Below are 21,110 nucleotides of genomic sequence, written 5' to 3'. Positions count from 1 at the left end.
TTGGCGTAGCTCCTACTTTTAAGCACAGCCTATCGTCCTTACCAGGATGCAGACTCCTCAACTGTTAATGGGTCAGAAACCCTTACCGTCTGCAGGCCTCTCCAGTGTGGGGGGTTGTGTCACAGAAAAATAAGTTTTGCAGCATGAGGACTATCCCCCTCTCCCTCCACTCACCCTTCATTTAAAAGGGGTTGGCTTCTGGAGCCAACATGGAGACTTTTAAAGCTGGGCTGGACAAACTAGTAGCGATACGAGTCTCTTCTAGATGTTGGCTTGGTAGTACAGAGTTCAAGCCCACTTTGCCTGAAGAGACAAGACTAGTCATTACAGACACATTCTGCTGTCGTTCTTTCTACTAGCACATAGGGGAAATTGGTGATATTTGCTTCCCTCCCTCCTTCCCTTATGGCCCCCAATAGCAACAGCTCCAGGCCCCCCCAGACACACTGGAGGGACTCCTCCCCGAGGCAGAGGACGACTGCTTCAGAGCCACGCTTCCATGAAGACTACCCACACGGGTTCTCGTATCTGAATGCAGGTTTTTATTTATCTTTCTCCATTTGAAGCTATTTTAAGTTATACAAATGGCACTTACAAAAAAAATAAAAAGAACCCAAAACTTAGTTTCAGAGTGAGATGGTTTCAGAGTCACAACACCCGATAAAGGAGACCGAGGGAGATTCTTGACCTACTGTCACAGATGGAAGAAGCCAGAGCAGGAGTTACGTGGTTCAAACTGCAACTAGGAAGGGGAAGGAGGGAGACACTGTGGACAGCAGGGCCAGCAAGCAGTGTGGGCCAAGTCACAGGGTCAGTCAGGGTTTCATTAGGACACTCAATCCTTTTGGAGGCATCTCTGTTCCCAAGAAAGAAGTTTTTAAAAGTTTCCCAGTCTGCCCGTGTGAAAGGAACACCTCTGAATTGAAGGGGGAAGGAGCCAAGCTGGAGGTGGCATCCTTTAAAATAAAGTCACAGGTGTCCCAGATGGAGGACACTTTTCTTCTTGGGTCTCAGCCCCAACCCCAGACCCAGGGCTCCAGTTGCTGTCTGAAGAGACTTTAGCACCAAGCTCCTAGAGAAGAAAAAGACTTTATAAATGGCCATATGGCTTTAAGGCTTGAGGCCCTACCTTGCTTCTGGCAAGAGGTACTAGCCTTCAGTGTGACACAAAAGCGAAGCCACAAGCACCGTGTCTGGTTAGGAGCTCAGCAAGGCATGGAAACACGGTCTGGCTTGTTGGAGCCAGCCACAGAAAGAGCAACTGATGGCTGCAATGCAGTATGCATCCCCTTCCAGGCTGGAACTGGGGCAACAACGGGCTGAGTATCTGCAGGGGCCAAAAGAAATTTGCCTGTAGAGTGGCCTCCAAGGAGAGTGCCTTCTGATACCCTGAAGGACAGTTTAGCATCACCTATTACAAAATGTTCACATTGTTATACACTAATGCAGACTTCTAACAGACAGCTGATAACATAGTGCCATGGAGATAGATATAAATAGACATTAACAAAAATACTGTTTTGGTCATTTTTCTGCTTCCAGTAATGTTGCTAAGTTTTCATGCCATCGATGCAAAAAAAGTTCTCCTCCCAGGGAGGGGTGGCAGGGAGGAGACAGCTTAAAAATCAGACTTAAGCAATAGGAACAGGCTTCAACAATAAAGACGTTCAGTGATTAGGATTTTGCTATTCCAGTAAGTATGAGAAGAAAGTACTGACAAATACCACTGTGCAAAGTTTGCTAAGAAGGTTTCTACTCTGTAAACTGAGATCTGCAACTTATGCTTCCAGCTACTATCCAGGGAAAGCAGTGTCAGCCAACCTGCTTTACACTCCTCTCCAACCAATGCTCCCGGAGCCCAGAGGGCTTAAATCTGAACGGTTAAAAGAAAAAGCAGCGAGATATGGCTGTAAATCTGGGACAGTCCTTGAGCATACCAGGCACATTGTTTCTGTTGCGGTTAGCGGGGAAGAGAAGGGTGCCGAGAAGCCCATGGCGTGCACCAGAGTCATCGTTTAGACTGAATCAGCACCATGTAAAAAAGCCACTGGGGAAGTCAGGCTCCCAGCCTTCCAGACAGGAGGGCTGCAGGGGAGCAGAAGCAAGCCAGGACTGGTTAAGAGGATACCTATTTAAAAAGTTAATGTGCCTAGCAACAAATTTCACAAACCTGTCCCCTTCCAGGAGTAGCAATAAGGCAGCTTCAGTAGCCTCCAAGGAGACATGGAGGCTCATGGAGACAACAAGCCAAACCAGTTGAAAAAGGCTCCATGGTGCTCCTCTCCCACACACAGAACAGACCCAGAGCTCTGTTTATGGAGAGGGGGACTCCCGAGATGAGCCTCTGAAGCCTTCCAGGCAGTACTGGCCTCGGAACAGTTTTAGGTGCTCTACTTGCATGCATCTCGTTTTAAAAGGGAGGAGACTTAAGCTCACTAGCCCTGCAGTTGAGTTTCTGCTGGCAGAAGCCAGCCTTTCAGGGTTGGGGACATGATATGCAAGGTTACCTCATATGCCCAAAGAAGGGACTGAAGAAATATATTCATCAAAACCAAGTGAGGGAAGATGAGGTCTCCCCAAAGCTGGATTCTAACATCACGGCCTCTCATCTCCCTCGGTTTGATGGAAAACTAGGAGTCACTGACACTCCAAGAGCTTGTCCAAGCTAGCTCTTGCTAATTTAAATCTATTAGGCAGCTGCATGGACATTGGCAGTAGAGATTGGAGTGTGGCACTAACTCTGTATGGCACAAGAGCAGAGAGATGATGCTATTCCCTTTTCTTTTAGGAGGGGGGAGGAGGGGAAAGAGGGAGGATGCTCAGAGCCAGGTGGGGTATGGCAGCTAGAGTTCCCCAAGCCAAACTAACCTGAAAAAAAAGATGCTTCTAAATCTAGGGACAGGTTGCACCATTTTCTCCAGGTTACTTATCCAGTTTTAAGAGATGAAAGAAAGCCCTACCTCCACCAAAAGACATTGGATTCTACGGTAGGGGGGGAGCAGCAAGCCAGTCTGAAAATCCTTTTACAGAGAGAGGGAGGGAGAGACAGAAAGGAGAGAGGAGAAACCAAACCAAAGACAGAAAGAAGTTGGCAATGGGGGGGGGGAAGCTAAAGTGCATTAATATTCCCAAAGGGTAGAGGAGTCGATTGCATCAGCAGAAGCCTTGAGGACACCAGCATGGTCACCCTTCAGATATTTGCCATTGATTTTGATAGCCAATTTGTTATAGTCGCAGAACTCAAGAAAGAAGTCCACGGGCGTATCACTGCTGCTGGTGATGGATGAGTCGCTCCCCACCATCCAGTACTTCCCGGTGGAATCTGCAAGTAGGAGAGAGAAGAGGGTCCAGAATAAGCAACTGATGGACACGTGGAGCAGACACCCTAGGACCACAGGGCCCTGGGAGCGGGGAGCAGGTTGGCTTGATACGAGCTCTCCCCTTACTGAGGGTTACCAGGTTCGCACAGGAGTGGATGTTTCTTTCCTGGTCTTGCTACAGGGATGTTACAGAGTAATACGTGGGAGGAAGGGCTTCCACTGTGAAGGCCTGTGAAAACACCAGCCACAGCACAGGGGCATCAAAGAACCCCTTGCTGTAGCCAGACCAGGCTAGAGGGATTTGGTACCAGCAGCTCAGTCACAAGACCCATGAGCTTGAGGGCACTTGTAGGCCTCCCTCGTTTTGCAGCCCAAGACCATCCTTAGAGATGGCTGCAAGATGCATCTGCCCATTTCCTGCCACGCTCGAGCCAAACCGTGATGGACAGTTTAAGGGAGACCTCAAACTCTTGCTTTGAATGAAATCCCAGCAGGCACAGGGATGGAGAGGACAGGGGACAGGACAGCAGGAGCCAAGGTTTCTAGTGCTGAGGGGGACATTCAGGGGGTTTAGTAGTTCAAAAGCTGCCTGGCAGGAGCAGGAAGGGTGGAGATTCAGCCTCACTAGCATCACAGTCCAGCCCCAGTCAAATGGCAGTAACTCAGGCTCACCCTCCCATGAGTGTTCAGGGGTTTCTAATTTATTCCAACTGTTTTTGTTAGGAGACGCCCTGAACTTTACTACGGCTGACATTCACTACCGTGTCAGCGCAGCTATGAATGGGCAGAGGGGTTTCCATCTGGAGCAGGGTGGGAGCTCTTTGCTGGCCTCGTGAGCAAGCAGGGTGGTGGAAGAGCTTACACTGGTCACCCGTACTGGTCAAAAGCTACCTTTCATACACACACACACACACACACACACACACACACACACACACACACACACACACACCATCTCTGGTGTCAAGAGACAAGACTGTTGTGTCTTACAAGCTAAGGAGGAAGCAAGAGCAGAATGGAAAGAAGTCTCTTGGGTTTTTAAGCTGTTGCAATTAGTTCAGAGTGCTCACACGCTCTTCGGTATAACTTTAGTCCATTGCATAGATCGCATGAAGGCACAGCTGTTGGGAGTTCAAAGCTCCCTAACACGAGCATCACTGCCATTTGATGCCTCAAGTCACTTGTTCTTGAAGGAGCAGATACACACAACCCCCCCCCCCCCAAAAACAAACAAACAAAAAAGCCAGCCTGTTCCTAGCAGACAATCCTAGGAGCCTGCGTCACGGCAGGGCTTACCTTTGATATTGTATGCACCATCGTTGAATTCCAGTTGAAAGACATCGTAGTTGGAACGATTCGAGTCGAGGGTTCCAGTCACCTTACGGCAGCCGATGAACCCGTGCTCCCCGCGGAGGACAATGATCGGCCTGTTGATCAGCTTCATCAGGAAGAGCTCCGTCTCACCTGCCCAGCAGGAAGAGGGAGAGGGGACAGAGGACAGACGGTGAGACATGGCCTTTCTAACAGAGTCAGACTTCCTGAGGTTGCATACCAGTGCTGGTTAGAAAACTGCCCTTTTAGGTTCTACATGCACAAAGAGGTAGATGAAAGCAGCTAAAGCAACTAGTGAAAGCCTATACGCTGCCTTCAGTCTGGACCACCAAAGCACAGGGGAGGCAGTGTGCCCAGTGACAGGTCCCAGTCTTAGCCTTCATCATGCTTGGACAGACCAATGGACGGCAAAGTGCTGCTCCAAGTCTTCACTCCTACTAGGATTGAAGGGTTTTCCAGCAATCCTTCTCCCAAGCCCCCCCTGCAACTAGATAGACATCCTTACCCGCCGTCTCCACTGTGGCCGCCAGCTGCCCGTTCTTCTTTGCTGTGACATACTTGCCATTCGTGGCCTTCAGGGTGATGCGCCTGTCACACCACTCGATGTCAAAGTAGCAACTTGAGTTCCTGCCACAGCACAAAGAGCAGCAGACAAGGCATAAGGGTCTGTGGAGCCAGGCAGAGGGATGCTCCGACAGAACAGCAGCATGGGCTGGGCTCATCTCCCTGCCCTGGCCTCCATTTCCACAGATGAGCTGGGAGTCAGAGGTGCCACTTTGCTCCTGGGGTGCAATGAATTCTCCCAGCAGCCCCATAGTGGGCACCTGAATACACAGTTTGCTGGGCAATTTAAGGACTGTGGCTAAAACCTTAGGATGCCAGGAGGTGCCAGCAAATCTGGAGGTGCAGAAGCCTTGGAGGCAAGTTCAGAGTTATGTATGTGTTCACCTCACCTTTTTAATGCATATCTCGTGCCACATCTTCCACTTCCCGAGACAAGTTCTCTAACCAGTAGTATATATGTAAGCGGATACCATTGGTGCAAATCTCACTGAGAATTATCTATACCCAAAGAAGCAACTAACATTTGAATTGCAGGGTGCAGTTCTAGGCTGGGAAACCCAGTTTCCTACGTGCCAACAGTAGGCTTGAGCAGGGCCTCTAGGATTAGCAAGGAGGCAGGATTTCAGAAACGCCTGCTTATCACTTCCCCTCTCCCCTTCCCAGCGCACTGGCTGTGATGACTCCTATTCATGGAGGGAAGACTCAGGTTTGTCATTTCCACTCCCAGAACTGGGTGCTTAGGAGCTCATGGCTACACCAGTGTCCAAGAAGGGACTAAAAGCCTGGCCCCAAAGAAAGAAGGAAGGGAAACTGGGAAGTGGAGCCTGCACTCAAGCCACTGGAGTAGTGGGTCCAGATGTACCCAACAGCTGTCCCAGAGTCACATCCCTGTAGCTGCACTACAGGAACTATGCATACACCCCTTTCCAATCATCAGGGCTTTGCTCATTTGAAAGGCACTGAGCCTATTCCTGTGCAGTGTGGTCCTTCAGTCCTTTGTCCCACCGAGGCAGTAAGAGAGCTCCAAGCACGACTCTTTGCTTTTCATCTTGCAAGAGTATTTGGCCCCAGTCTTTTCAGAAGGGAAAACACATGTGCCTTTCCCCCTCCCTGCAGATTTCTCTGCAGCATCTCAAGCTGCCTCACTGACAGGCATCCCCACCCTTCCTTAACTAGGAACATGTGTAGGAATGCAGCATGCCTCCATTCACAGCAGCATGCCTTGCTCTGCAATATCCCCCTTTCCAGTCCAGGTATTGGCATCCCAAGCCTCCCACAGGCAAGGACCATCTTGCTCACGACCCACTGCCTCAGTCCAAAGTCAGACTGCAAACATAACATCCACCCCAGTGCTGGCTAAAAGTCAGCTTCCTTAGCACAGCCAGACACTCAGGAGGGGAAAGTTTGCCACAATGCAACTGCATGCTACGTGCAGACACAGCCCCCGGATATTTAGCTGCAAAACCCAGCCACCCAGCAGCGATCAGTAAGGCCAGACAAGCCCTCCAGACTCACTTGGTTGAGGCGGTGGATTGTATCCCCCCGTTGGGGGTGAGGGTCCAGTATTTCCCAGTATAGGTCCTGAAGGCACACTTCTTGGTGTCCTTGTTGATCTCCAGTTGAAAGATTTCTTGGTCACTCTCTTCGTCCTGATTGGCCGAGAGGTCCATCCCTGCAGGAGACAAGCGGACATTCATCAGGAACCCACCCAGTGGTAGGAAGACCTCTGCCTGTGAGACGAGACCCCAACCCATCCTGTCCCCACTCTGAAAGTAAAGGAGAAAGGGTGGTATTAAGCATGGAGGAATACTACAGGATTAAGGGGATTGAGCTCTTCTCCAAGGGTCAGCAGGTTTGAAGAATGCTTGAAGCCAAAGTATTTGCATTTAGGTGCATTAGTATTAGGTCAGAGCCTAAGTACTGTGGACTTAATCAAAGTGCTCTGTCTTAATCGACTGCTTGGAGCGTGTCCTGAACAGGCCAGCAAAATATTAAAAGGAAGTCGCATCACTTATATACGTGGAGCATAGTCTGAAGCCGATCGCCAAGTTCCCCAATCATTAGTCAAGATCTGCACAGCCTCCCACTTGTGGCACATCTGAAGCCGGGCTATGGTGCATCACATGCAGGCCATCAAAGCATTTCCATGTTGATGCATGCTGCAGTACTAGGGCCTGGGGCTGGAGCGTGACAATGTCTGTATAGAAGAGGAGATCCCATCCCAAGGGCAAAGTTTTCCAGGATGCCGTAATGCAGTCAGGTCCTCCGCCCCTCACCATGCTACAAACTAAGGTAGATGGGATCCGACAAATCCCATTGCAGAGTCATGTCTGTGCCAAGGTGGTCACCTTGCCCAGCACCCTTCATAGCCCAATGGAAGGTGCTGTTTTGAGACTGGAAACATAGCCCGTCTCCCTGGTCTACACTGGGCCAGTTTCAGAGTTCGATCCAGCCTGCTTTTCTCCCTCCCAACAGTGCGCCCCCCCCCCCCACACACACCAGTTTCCACAGAGAAGTTTATGCATTCAGGGCAGCTGCTCGATCCCCCTCCAGCACAGCGCTGCTGCACCCACCCTTGCCCCCAGACCAAGCCAGTCCGACCCTAGCAAGCAGCAAGCCAAATATGCCGCATGTACCTCTGACCGCCAAACACTATCCCAAGAAAATACGCTGAGTCAATACATGCTGGGCCAAGTGTGCTTGGATGGAAAGTGGAACCCTTGAGCTTGGCAGATGTTTCTTGAAAACACTTCGGGGATGTGAGTCACAAGCAATGCTTTGGAGCCAAACCAGGCAGAGAGCAAAAAAAAGATCCCAGTGTCAGGTTTCAAAGAGATCTTAGCAACCTACCACAGGCACTTGGGATCCCAGAGGCTGCCATTCTCCACTATTTCAGTCCGAACCAAGGTGGAAGTCTGCAATAACAGTGCTGGAGCCAATAGTTACACCTCTAATGCCAGCATTTAGGAGAGGAGGATCTGGCTTGGCTACTGCCCACTCGATACAAGAGTAATGCCAGCATTTAGGAGAGGAGGATCTGGCTTGGCTACTGCCCACTCGATACAAGACAGCTCCCCGCTCCCTGGGCGAGTGCAGACGTGGGTGGTGAAAGAGTCGGTTGCGACCGCATCTAACAAGCCAGGCAAGCGGAGGACCTAAGGATACCAGAGGTAGAAGCACTGCCTGTGACATGATGTGCTTTTTAGAGGGCCACTGTCAAATAAAATAGTGGACTTCAAGGCAGCCTTGAAAGAGATGCTGCATATGAGCCGGAGCATTAAAGTCTTTCTGCTCTGTTTATGCCTCCAAAGGATAAGGGCATGAGACACTTTCCTCTGGGTAGGTCCGACTGCCCCTTCATCAGCTCCGCGGCTACCGCAGCAGTGCTTTCCAGCCTGGCAGGACCCTTATCACCAGGGAGGCTGCCAGATGCACAAGCCAGCTGATGAATCCCCCCCTCCCCCCCCAACCTTTCACAACCTAAGCACAGATAATGCCTGTGGAGGTTTGAGCTGGCATCTATTTGCATATGACCTCTCTTCCTGTAGACAATGCAAAATCCTTAGACTTGATCTAGGCAAAAAGCTGAACTTCCATAGAAGGGAAGTCTCCTGCTGAGACAACATTTACCTAGATGCATCCGTGAGTCAGGAAAGTGAAAAATTTCCATTCAAGAGCAATTGATGGGTGCAATGCTAGAGATAACTACCTGGTAGCTTCAAAAGGTTCTTTGATAGGCATTTGGCTGTTGAATGCGTGTGAAGGCTTAATCTCCAGGCCAGCGGTATCCAATTAATCAGAGCCAGAACAGTAGGCAAAATGTTTGTGGTCTGCATATCTGCCCCATGATCCTTAAGTAAATCAGCCCTTTGTTGTCCAGGATCTCGGCATCTTCCATGTCTAAGCCTTCTTATTGTCATCTGCACAATGCTGCCCATTGATATCAGTGCCTTCCCTCCACCCATGCCTCAACTATACTATTGCTGCTGCTGCTACCTTCACCTCCCAGAGACAAGCTCTTGTTGCTGCACATTGAAGGGCCCTCATTTCGAAATGGTCTGCAGCTGTGGAGAAGTTACACCCCAGCCAGGAACTTTCTCGGCTTGCCCTTGCTACAAAATGGCTTGTATTTTGAATAGGAGCCGTCAGGGCTCGTGCACATCTGGCCGCCCAGATGACTACGCCCCGGCATAGCACATTCCTCAGGGTGGCCACTGAGTCACAGCCTGGCTCCAGCTGGTCTCATCTGCAAGGAGGGAGGGGCAGGAGGGGGAAAAAAAAAAAAAAAAAAAGCAGCCTCAGAAAACTGATGAATGAGGCTGTTACTTTGTCTTGTACAATAAGTACTTGGCCTGAGCCTGGTTCTTCGAGGCAGCCATCCTTCTAGCTCAGCTTGCACTTCTGAGTTCACCCCTGTCTCCCAAATGAGGGCCTTCCCTTAGAAGCAGTTTGGGGAGAAGCTAGAGCACCCCTTCAACTGCATCAATAGACCCACTCAAATAGTTCGAAGCACTCTTCTTTGCAAGCTTTCCAGTATAAATACCCTTCATCAGGGAAGCAGCTGCAGTTGGTGCATGCCCGATGAAGGGTATTTATACCGGAAAGCTTGCAAAGAAGAGAGTGTTTCCAACTTTTTGAGTTGGTCCAATTAAAGAGATCAGGTTGACCCAAAATAACCTTGTCTGCCTAGGTCCTTAGACCAATGCAGCTACAACCAACACCTCTGCAGAACAAGATGTCAGGCAACAGGGGCAGCCAGCAGAGTTTCCCATTTTGGTTTGAGATGTGGAGAATCCCCCCAAAAACCAAGCATTTCCCCATCTCTGGCAAGGGAAAAGCCTCCAAAGCCAACACTTCTCCTGCCAGGAAGGCTGGACCTGAATCCTTTACTGGCCCAGGAGATCTCAGTCTAACTATATCCCAAGCTGCTGCTGCTTGAACAGTGGCATTCACCAGCAGCAAACAGCCTTCCCTGCACACGGGAGCAGCCTGATGAGGACTTAAGTACATTGCAAAGAACAGTGGTCGAGAAAGCTTCTAGCCTGGTCTGGGAGGGTGGGGGGGAAAAAAATCAGACATTTTGCCTAGAAGCAAAAAAAAAAAAAAAAAAAAAAAAGTCCAAACCACAGGAGCATGCAAGGGAGCAAGACTCCAGAAAGCAGAGCCCCAGTTCCTCAGCCACACACAACCCCAAGCCCAGTCCCATTTCGAGAGCGGAGAAATCCAGATAAGCAGCAGCCCCGGAGGGATGAGCTAGCAACAGAGTTAACCTCTGGCCCGTGTAAGGGTATTCATTAACCGCAGTGCCCTTTCCACCAGCCTCCCACAGCATCTGGAATTTAAACAGCGCCCAAAACGATCCGGTGACAAGTTCGCAGCTGCCAAGAAGTGGGCATCGGCTCGCCTCCGAGCATAGCACAGCGCACAGTGGACGCTTTGAATGCTGCTAGTGGATCAGCAAAGCGCCCTCAGCCCCCGTTCGCTTCTGCTCCCTGACATTAACTGCTGCAGACTCCTGCTCTTCTGGGCTGGAAGTGCGGGATGCTGCCAGCTGGACACAGAGGGAGAACAAGCAGCCAAAAGACAAAGCTGCGAGCAGCCAGAGGAAGCAGCTTGCAGCACACACCAGGACGGGGCTGTGCCGAGTCCTTCCAGCCAGTTCACTAAGAGAGGAGCAGTCCTCCACCCTGCAGTAAGGGATGCAGGAGGCACCCACCATTGCTTGCTTCAAACAGAGTTTGGTGTGCACCACTGTGCTCTGCCTACAGATGTATTCCTTGCTTGCCCTTCATCTAGTCTGCAGGATGTCACCCTGTCCTGCCTTCTCCCTCTTCAATCTGCACTACCAGGGACCTGGGTGGCTGCTGTCCTCTCCACTGGAAAGCCAGCACAAGGAGAGAGGTCTTCCAGTCCCTTTCCCCAAAGCCCTCCTTTCTGCAGCCACTAGTACCGGAGATCATCTCTTCCCTTTATTCCAGGTGGTTGGTATCTCAGTCACAGCAAGAGGCCACTCCGGTCCAGCTCCTTCTACACTGTATTCAGCACTGAGGACTGACACGTGGCCTCCATCCAGCCATCCACAGAGCCTCTGGCCCCTGATGGTCTTCCTTACCTGCTACCCGAGACCAGCCAAGGCGGGAGGGTGCTATGGATGGAGTCTGCAGCTATAGCTGGAGTGTGGAAACAGCTGGCTGACAGCTAGCCAGCTGCCGTGAAATCGCACTGAATGAGACCCAGGTTCCCAGGCCCTGCGCTGCAGCTGCTGGGGGAGCTGGATTGCATCCCGGCATTCACACAGGAACTGCTCAGGCCTGGGAGATTAGTCTCCAACCTTGGGGTGAGGGGCCCGGGGAGGGAAGAGAGAAGCCGGCACTTCATTTTTGCTGTGTGTGGTGCTACTTGCTTGAGCCTGGCTGCCCAAAACCCGTCCCTCCCCTAGCGCCCGAATGCTCCTCGTCTCCATGCTGCACGCTCAGTCCCTTGGGGATGCCCAGAAGCCACAAGATGCATCCCTCTAGGCTGCAGAGGGTCTCATTTAAAACGAAGCCAGCCCTGCCTGTTGAGAGGTTCACAGAGACCGAGCAAACCACAGAAGGAGCGGGTAGAGGGCTCTCCGAACACCCCCTCCTCAAAAAGCCCTGCTGGCGTTGGGTTACACAGACTCAGCAGAAAGGAATGCAATCAGACCCCAGCATAACAATGCTTCAAAGGCCTGAAACTGAGACTGAACAGAAGGCTGCAGGGTCACAGCCATGCAGAATTAGAGATGTGGGCTGCTAAAAAGATCCCCCCGCCCCCTCCCCAAGCACTGCTGAGCCTAGTTTAGGAAGGGGCTAGAAAAGCCAGGCTCTCTCCCTGCTCCTACTAGTTAGCTTGCTAACAGGTAGGTTAAAGAGAAAGAAAAATCCATCCCCCCCACACCTCAGTTCTTCAGCATAAGTTCAGTCAAGAGACGCATCCCACCCCAAAAACTCCCGGAGTAGATAAAGTTGGCAGCTACAAGACATAGGATTTAGCTGCCAGGCTGCTGCAAGCTTTGCAGCAGCACAGCCCTAGGCGTTCCCCCATCCTGTCCAGTCCCCTGGCTGGCAGATACGGGCAAGCCTGCAAGAACCCCTGCTCCTATCTCCAGCCCATGACTTGACTTTTCATACCAACGTGCTAAGCCAGTTTCCTGTGGTCTCCACATCAGCTCCATGCTCTCATACCGACATTGTGGGGGAAGACGCTGGACAGACAGGAAGCTGGAACAAAGCGGTTAGGGCCTGTAAACACGCACGCTAAGCCCAGAACAAAGTGGAGGAGCCCAGCTGCTGCGTTCTCCAGCAGGCCCCCACCGAGATCCCCCCACAAAGGCATCCACGCCCCATAATGCAGACTCCCAGCCCCAGGCAAGGCCTGGAGCCACTTGCCCCCTGGACATAGCCTAGTTTGAGCCCCAGGACCCCATTTTATTCCGAAAGGCTTTCGGCACCGCTATCTGCAGAGCTGCTGCGGTTCCCGCTGCAGTCAAAACTTTAATTGCAGCTCCTAGGAAATTTACAGTCTGGAAATCAGCCTCCCGCCTGACCTTGGCAAAGCTGCTAATTGAAGTCAGAAGCAGGGTCTTTGTGGACTGGCAGGGAGGTGGCAGCATGGCTGCGGGGGAAAGCAGCTGGATGGCCCAGGCAGGCTTCCCGCTTTGGAGCTGGGGTAGGACCTGCCCTGGAGGACGAGGCAGCCAGCAGGAGACTTGACGGACAGCTGCTGCCTGCGGCCAGCCCATTCCCTGGGTGGACCCGTTCCTCCAGGACCGAGTGTGGGAATGGAGAGGTTGGCAAGCCCCTCTCCAGCCCTTTGGGACAGGGAAAACAGCATCTCAGGTGGCCGACTGCGACAGGTTTTACGCTGCAAGCATCTATGGTTGACCAAGGCAATAAGGGAGTCATGGCAAAGAGATGGGAACAAGGGTCGTCTTGAGGGTCCACCCCTGGGGCAGATGTTTGCCAAGACAATTCTGGGAGAGACAGAAGGGCTTGAAAGGTCAGGTTGAATTCAAGGCATTAAGAGGGAAGGAAGGCGGCTCCGGCAAGAACAGGCACTAGTCTGTGCAGCCGCCTGGACTAGCCCCATGCTGGGTGCAAGAAAGGTGTGGGAGCAGGCTGTGCACCCAGGGCAGACAGGTGCCAGGAAGCAAGAGCAAAGAGTCAAGAAATCAACAGCAAGCCAGGCTGGAGAAGCCCACACCAGGCTCCTTGGGGGCAGTGAATCAGAGCAGAGGAGGAGGAAGGCTGGAGGGAGCATCCCTCTTGGCTCTGCAAGGGAAACCTCTGGCGACCGGGCAGGTGCTGGGCTGCTCCCGTGGCATCCGTCTCCTGGGATGGGTTGTGAGAAGCGTGCATTAGCGCTGGGGCCCCAGAGACAGCCTTGGCCCTGGCAGGAGAATGGCATCCGCATTTGGATGCTGTTATTTAAAGGCTTTCGTTTAATGAGCAGTCTGGCCATCAGGGACCATCTCAGCATTACAGCGCTTCCACCAGGGCAGGCAGCCCTTCAGCCCGCGCTGCAGCCGCCTCGTACGCAAGGAGCTTTACGACCCTCTTCCGCCAGGGCTATTTCATCGCATAAAAATCCCCCTCGGACAAATGCTCTCCGCTTGGGCTCCCCCAGGGAACACAGCTGTGGGAGTGCGAGGGACGACAAGCCAGAGCTGGAGCAGGAATGGGATTCCCAGACCCGACTGCCAAACTTCCCAATGGCTGCCAGCACCTTCCTCTCTCCTCTCCGACAGCCAGGAGCATGTCACCATTGTAAGACCACTGCTGCATTATCATGGAAATAGTCCAAGAGCAGGCACAGCTGTACCAACAAGGCTCCCCTTTGTTTCCATACAAAGCCACTTCCCCCGCCTCCCAGCAAAAGAAACAATACTGGTCGAAGTGGTTTTGCCAGTGTAAGTGTGTTCGAGCAGCGCCAGCAGAACCGCTAGCACAGACGGGGGCTCCATGCCCACCTTCAAGGTTTCCCAGTCTCACTAGTCAATGGCAAAGCACCCTGCCCTATACTGTAGGTTCACCCCAAGGGATCCACCAAGAGCCTCTCTTTTGTGATCTGGTTGCAGAAGTGTTGGAAACAGATGCCTTCTCAAAACGGAGGGAACAGGCCTCCGGCTCTCTGCAGCCCGTACGCCATGGAAAGACAGGCTCCGAGGGCGCTCGGAGGCACGAGGGGAGGCGCAGAGCAGAGGGATAGAGTTGCATGCGCACACCCGGCTTTTCATTTTGCTCCCGCAGCTCAGATTCCAGCTCAAATATGCTGTGAAGAGGTGCAGAGGAGGGAGTATTAGTTATTGCCCAGTGCTTGAAGGGAAGAGACCAAGCAGGAAAAAAAAGGTGCAGCCTGGCACACGTATCCAGTTTCTGCAGTACAGACCCTCCAAAGCACGCATCAGTTCTGTTGTGCTTGTCCACTACCGCATCTCTTTTGTAATGCGGTCATGTTTAGAAGCCCCCCGCCAAGGTATAGCGCCTGGCACAGTCTGGCCTTTACATAGAGGGACCAGACCAGCCCTGACCAACAGCTGAAGGTTTGCTTACATGTTGAATTAAGGCTAAACTCTGACCTTCAAAAGCAAGGCGACTTCCATCTTCACATGCCTGCTGGTTAGCAGTGGCCAATGCGCCTCGGTGGACAAAGGCCTCAATCTTCAGAACATTTTCTTGAAGAATCTCTTTTTTTTTTTCCTTCCTAGCAGCACCAAGCTTGCAACAAGTCTGCGACAGCCCAGATCTTTGACTCTTGCAGCAGCCAGAGGCAACCATGAAGCCAAAGCAGCTAACACACAGACAGAGCAGGGCAACTCAGAAGCTGCAGCCCTCCAGCAAGGAGCTCGGAGCTGGGGGATGCTTGCAAACATGCCGCCCAGCACCCAAGTAGAAGTGTCCCCTCCCTGAAAGGTGTTGCTCCGTTCCTGATGGACACAGTAATGCCACCTGAAGGGAGCTGTGCATTGCAGACTGGCCACATGGACAGAGCTGTACCCAAAGACCCCTCTCCATTGTCCACCCAGGCTCTGCTGCTTTAAAAGCAGGCAGGGCCACACATCAGCCAGAAGAACCGGAGACTTGCAGGTGAGCTGAAGTTTATGAAGCACATGCAGGAAGCCGTGAACTCCCATACAGACCAGGAGTCTCATCTGGGCAAAGGTTCAGGCAGCTTGCAGTTAAGAGAAAAAGTTTGTTCCTCTGTCCCCCTTGAGCTGAGCTTCATTCCAGCTCTGGAGGCTGCACAATTGTGTCCTGGTCCCAGAGTCTCTGGTTTGGTTGGCAGGACTGCCCCCCCACCTCCCAGACCCTCCACCCTGGACTGGTTTCCCTGCAGATCTCCGTCGGTGCACCTCAAGGGCTCAGTCCTGGGACAGCCAAACCACTAGCAAGAGGAAGAGGAAGCTTGTTGGGGTTAAGCCTGGTAACTGGACTGAAGTGGAGATGGCTTTGAGGAAGCAAAGCTTGCAGGGCCCGGGAAGCAGTACCACCCTAGGAGACGCTTTCAGCAACCATCCTCCTTGCTGTACAGAGAAATGTGGTTTCGTGGTCTTTGTACAGCACTGATCATCTGAAGAGCTCCAGCCCCTTCATGATGCCCATTAAGTCGAACTGCAGGCTCACTCCCTAAAATGGAGGCCAGGTTAACCTCTTGAGCCCCAGAGTCCCACCCCAGTCCCCTGCACTGCCTCTGGGTAAGCCTTTAGCTCGAGCACTAGGCTAGTGCCCTCACTATACTGCTCTGCAATCAGGAGCCCTCCGTCAGGGAGCCTGCTTGCACCAATGGCTCGTGCAGGCAGTTCTGCTCCCCTCCTCCCCATCCCAGGGCCCAATCTCGAGTTCCCCGATTCTAGCACGTGGACTTGAAAATCCACATACTGCTTCCCCCAAAAGAGACCGCAGCAGGAAAGGTTAGTTTTGAGCATCAAAGTGAGAGCTCGCACCCCACCAGGTACCTCACTCTAGTGTCCCAGCAAGTTCAACAGGAAACTGGAGTCAGGTCTAAGAGCCCACGCTGGAAGACAAGCAGGGCAGGGGAACATCTGGTAGGAGCTCAGCAGAGCTGGGGAGGCAGCCAGCACTCCAGCCTCAGGGACCCAAATCCCCACAAAAGCCTCTTTGTTACGGCTGAACCAGCATCCAGAGCTGGTAGCGCCGCCCTGCAGCGGAGAACAGCAGGCAGAAACAGCCCTTGCTGCCCCCCACCACTCTGAGCTTTAACCCTCGTCGGACGGATGCTGGAACCGACGTTTGGGAGCACAGCCCTAGGGGTCCTGGCCAGCTCGCAGAGGAAAGCTTGCTTTGGCAGGCTTCCCCACACATCCAATTAGCTGGGCCTTTACTCCCTTCAGGACACACAGAGAGGACTGCAGAACACCCCAGTCCAGCTAGCCATAGGCAGCACGGAGACTACCAGACTGCCTGCAGCTAGTCAGCCTGGGAACAGCTTCCCAGGAAGGCGCTGGGGATGGGGGAAGAAAGCAGACCGTGCACCAGGATTACGCATCTTTTATGTTGTCAGAAGAGCTTAAGTCACGCAGGCCCCTCCTGCTCCTCCAGATGCTGGGGACAGCTTGAGTTTCCAGGGTCCGTTCCCTCCCCCAGCTGGCACCGGGGAATGGAGACCGTGCTCTTCCCAGCCCAGAGGGAAGTCTAAAGGACAGGATTTGAAGCACGCAAGAGGTGCTTGCCAGGCATCAAAGGGGACCTCCCGCTTTCCAACACCCCCAGGCCTTGCAGCCTCCCACCCAGGCTAACAAGGAATCACAGCTTCAAGGCGGAAGAGCACAGCCCAGCTCGAAGGGACTGGGGAGAGGCCAAGCGAGCGCTGCCGACTCAGCACTTGGCCAAGTTTGCTTCCAGCCCTCTTCAGGGCTGGGTGTGCTCGAGTCACAGACAAGCCCAGGCAGCAGCTGTAATAGGCATCCAGGCCCGAGGATGGGGACAGGCTTCCTCCAGGAAGCAGCCCTTCCTGCCCCAGCCCTCCTTTCCACAGAGGCCTTTGTGCATCCAACACCAGTTTCAGCTGAGCAAATCCCAGCCATGGAGGCAACGCTAATGGTGGCACATGCCACTGCCCGTGCTCAGACCTGGTCCAGGGTTGTGCTCTTTTGTGCGGCAGGCACTTTGGGTTTCCCACCCAACTCCTCCTTGCTGTCGGGAGACAAAAGGCAGCCGCCAGGCTGCAGGAGGCAGGCAGGACCCCGCTGAGCCCGCTCAAGGCAGACCTCTAGGCCCAGCGCCAGACCAGCACTTTGGATGCCAACCCCGTTCACTCATCTCCAAGGGGCCTTTGCAGCATCAGGGACGAGCTTATCAGCCCAGTCAGGGGAAAGGCCGCCAAGAGGAGACTGCCTCAGCCATGTGTTTTTCAGGTTTATTTCCAATTACTGCTTGGAAGCAAGGCTGTTTCCAGCTGGGGGCGGAGAAGGAGAAGTCAACAAGGGACCTGGGGAAGGATGGCACAGGCCCTGGCTGAGCTGCTGCAGCTCCACCGCTGCTGGCTGTTGCCTGCCAGATTAACCAAGCAGAAGCAGCTTCCCTGGCTGAAGGCGACCGAAGCAAAACCGCGTTGCAGCTAACTGCTCTAGCACCCCTGGGACAGCCCGGGATGACCTGCTCTTCCCTTTCCCCTCTGAGAAGTGTACCGAGTGGAGCAAGAAGCCAAAACTAGAGCATGTCTGGGGGACAGGCATGTGCCCCTCCACAAGGAGAGCATCAGGGCAAGTTCCCAAGGGCAGGGCAGGAGGACCCAGAGATGCTCTGAGAAGGGACCATAGCAGCTGCCACTGCCGTTGCAGCTCGCTCCGCGCTTCTCTCCCCCGCACCCCCCAGCCTCGGAGGCAGGATCAGGTCCAGGGAGATGCAGCGGCAGCCCACAGATTCGGTATTCCCAGCCACGCACCACTGAACAAAGGAGCCAGCCCGAGCTCCCAGCCCCCTCCAGACGAGGATTTTTGGAGGTGGGACTTGAATACAGAAGAGCCCCGTTGCTGGAGGCACCCCCTCCCCCCAGAAGCCCTGACAGCAAGGCATCCCGATTGCACTGGCTTCCAGCCCCAGCGCCGCACCCTGCAAAGCCACCGCAAGGGCCTCGCATCTGCTCAAGGCCTTCCCTGCAGCCGGGACCAGGCCTCCCCGCCCCCTCCGCTCCCCACATCTGGCTTTCCCATCCCAGCCACCGCAGCGGGAGGCACAAAGGCTGGAGCAGCAGCTCCCTGCAATCCCTCTTCTACAGGAGGCGCAGTCCAGCTCACCCTCCCCCAGCCCCGTGCCTGCACCAGCCTTTAGCGCCCGCCCGAGCCACCCTGGCAGGTCAGTGGAGACGAGATGCAGGGGGGAGATTCCCCCCCACCCACCTTGCAGCCATCCCTGGGGCTCCTGCACCCGCCTTGGGTGACCAGCAAGGTACAGATCAAGCCCCCCCGCCCTACACCCAGCCCCGCAGCTCCAGCTGTGCAGCCAGCTGCCAGCCTGGGGGTGCCTGGTGTGGGGAGGGCACTAAGAAAGGCCAGGAGGTTGCATTCCTGCCTAGGCCAGGGCTTTGTGCACGGGGATGGGGGCAAGCGGCAGTCCAAGGCACTGCCCTGGGGGCTGGGGCCATGGCGAGGGGCAAAGCCCGCCGGATGGAGGCCAGCTATGAGCCATGGGGGGCAGGGCTTTGGAGCAGCGCATGGGGGGGGGGAAGGAAGTCAGGTCCAGGTCCTCCACCCAGGGGCCTCCCGGCCCTCTCCTCCCCCAGGTGGGGCTGGCTAGAGCCCCCCTGCCCTCTCCCCCACAGCGGGGGCTCACCTAAACCTCCGGGCACCCGGATCGCCGGCCCCTGCACCTCTGCGGGGAGGCGCCCGGGCAGGGCTCGCCCTCCCGCCCCGCAGGGGGCTCCCCTCCCCTCCCCCCCGCCGGGGCCTACCTTGGCGCGTGGAGACGTGGCGCTCGTTGGCGGCGCGCAGCACGACCTGCGGGCAGCTGTGCTCGAGGGCGAAGAGCTCGTCCTTGCCCAGCTTGCCGCTGCGGCCGGCCTTGACGGTGCCGCTGGGCCCGGAGGGCGCGAGGTAGCGGCCGTCGGCGTCGCGGAAGGCCACGTGGCCGCCGCGGAACTCGAGCGTGTAGCCGGCGGCCGGGTCGGGGCTGGGCGCGAGGCGGCCGTCGGGCCGCACGAAGCGGTGGTCGCAGGTCTGCAGGCTGTAGCGCGGCCCGTGGAAGAGCAGCGTGAGCAGCGCCTCCACGCCCCAGGGCGCGTCGCGCTCCACGGCCAGCTCGTCGCGCCGCGCGCCCAGGCGGGCGTAGCGCTTGCGGGCCGGGCTGTAGAGGTTGACCTGCGGGTGCAGCGCCAGGTGCACGCTCCACTTCTCGGCCGGCGACACGGCCTGCGCGAAGCACGAGAGCCGGTCCTCGGTGCCGCCGAAGAAGCGGCGGTGCGGCTCGGACTGCAGCGACCAGCGCCCGTCGTCGTGCGCCACCACGGCCCAGCGGCACTCGGCGCCCGGCGCCTCCTCCTCGCAGCGCACCTGCCCGTCCTGGTCGGCCGCCAGGTAGCGGCCCAGGTGGCTGCGCAGCAGCACGGCGCCCGAGCCCTCGGCGGCCGGCTCCAGCGTCCAGATCTGCTTCTTCTTCATGCTGGCGGCCGAGGCGTTGAGCTTGAAGCCGAAGGCCTCGGCGGTCAGGTACTTGTTGCCGCAGTTGATGAGGCCCAGCTGGATGGGCGCCGCCGCCTCCGCCGTGCCGTTCGCCGTCATGCCGCGGCCGGGTGGAGGTGGGTGCCGCCGCCCCGCGCCCGCGCCCGCGCCCGCTCCCCTCACAAAGGCCGCTGCACAAAGCCCGGCTCCCGCCTATATAGAGCCGATGATGTCAGGCCTTTTGGGCGGCCCCGCCCCCCGCGCCGAGGGGCGGGAGCTCCGCGGCCCGCCGGGAAGCCGAGGCGGGCAGGGGGCTGCGGGCCCCCCCCCGCCCGCCGGCCCCCTCGGGCGCTCTGCGGGCCCCGGTGCGCCCCCGTGCCTGAGGCCCTGGGCAAGCCGCATCCCCGTGCTGCAGTGCCCGGGCCGCCGTCGTTAGAAAAGGTCTGCCCATGGTTGGGCATCCCCTGGTTTTTGTCGGGCAAATCTGCGCCGCCTTGTGCCGTCGGTAAAGCGGCGGCGAGCCAGACGAGGGTCCCTGCCCCGGGCTGCAGGCTGCACTGGCTGCGGTGCCAGGTCCGGCTTTTGCGCCACGGGCAGCACGAGCCTGGAGTGAGGCTGGCACGCGCCGTGTGCGAAGCATGGGCTCTCGCACGCAGGCCCCGCTCAGCCTAAGCCGGTGCCAGGCTGCAGGGGACCCCGCCTGGGGCGGGAGCAGACTACATGACCTCTCGGGGTCCCTTCTTGTCGTATCTGCTGCGATTGCGCGGGAGACTCTGCGGAGCCTCAGCTTGTGCCGTTTCCATCAGCGGAGGCGAGTGCGAGTTTCGCTCTTGCCTGTGGAAGCGGCTCAGACAGGTTACTCCTCGGCCCCAGACACCAGCAACGCACCTGAGGGTTAAAGCCACCTCGCTCCCAGCTCAGCCGGCACGCGCTGTTCCCGCTGCAGGCAAAGGACCTGAGGAACTGGGAGCCAGGCCCCTTACAGGTGCGGCTCAGAGCCAGGACCGGTGGGGCAAATTCTGCTCCGACTGAGGCTGCCTTCCGGCAGCTGTTGCGGTCCCTTGCCAGCAGCCTGGGCGCTGACTGTTACTGCAAATGTATGACCAAGTATCTCAAAGCAGCTTGAGCGGAGGGAGGGTGGGTGCGCAAGTAGGTGGGTAGATACATCTTGATTTCCTCTCCCCGTTTGACTTCCCCGCTGGTCTCACCTGGACACGATGTGTCGCTGTTGGGACCCTGCCGGGCGCCCCGGTGCA

General features: G+C 55.5%; 1 protein-coding gene across 1 annotated transcript; it reads right to left on the bottom strand.

The window, feature by feature from the left end:
* Positions 1–519: 519 nt before the first annotated feature.
* On the bottom strand, positions 520–20,044 carry FSCN1 (fascin actin-bundling protein 1). The gene is made up of 5 exons (XM_090023713.1): positions 19,149–20,044; positions 6,732–6,888; positions 5,158–5,279; positions 4,617–4,784; positions 520–3,322 (listed from the first exon to the last, which is right to left on the bottom strand). Exons 1-5 carry the CDS (start codon positions 19,972–19,974, stop codon positions 3,120–3,122), a joined length of 1,476 nt encoding a protein of 491 aa, XP_089879839.1. The 5' UTR covers positions 19,975–20,044; the 3' UTR covers positions 520–3,119.
* Positions 20,045–21,110: the final 1,066 nt, after the last annotated feature.

This window comes from Crocodylus siamensis, chromosome 12 (genome assembly GCF_052110815.1).
Source record: "Crocodylus siamensis isolate JL-2025a chromosome 12, ASM5211081v1, whole genome shotgun sequence".
NCBI lineage: Eukaryota > Metazoa > Chordata > Crocodylia > Crocodylidae > Crocodylus > Crocodylus siamensis.
The sequence above is the reverse complement of the archived record's forward strand: the minus strand, read 5'-3'. Positions and strand labels throughout refer to the sequence as shown.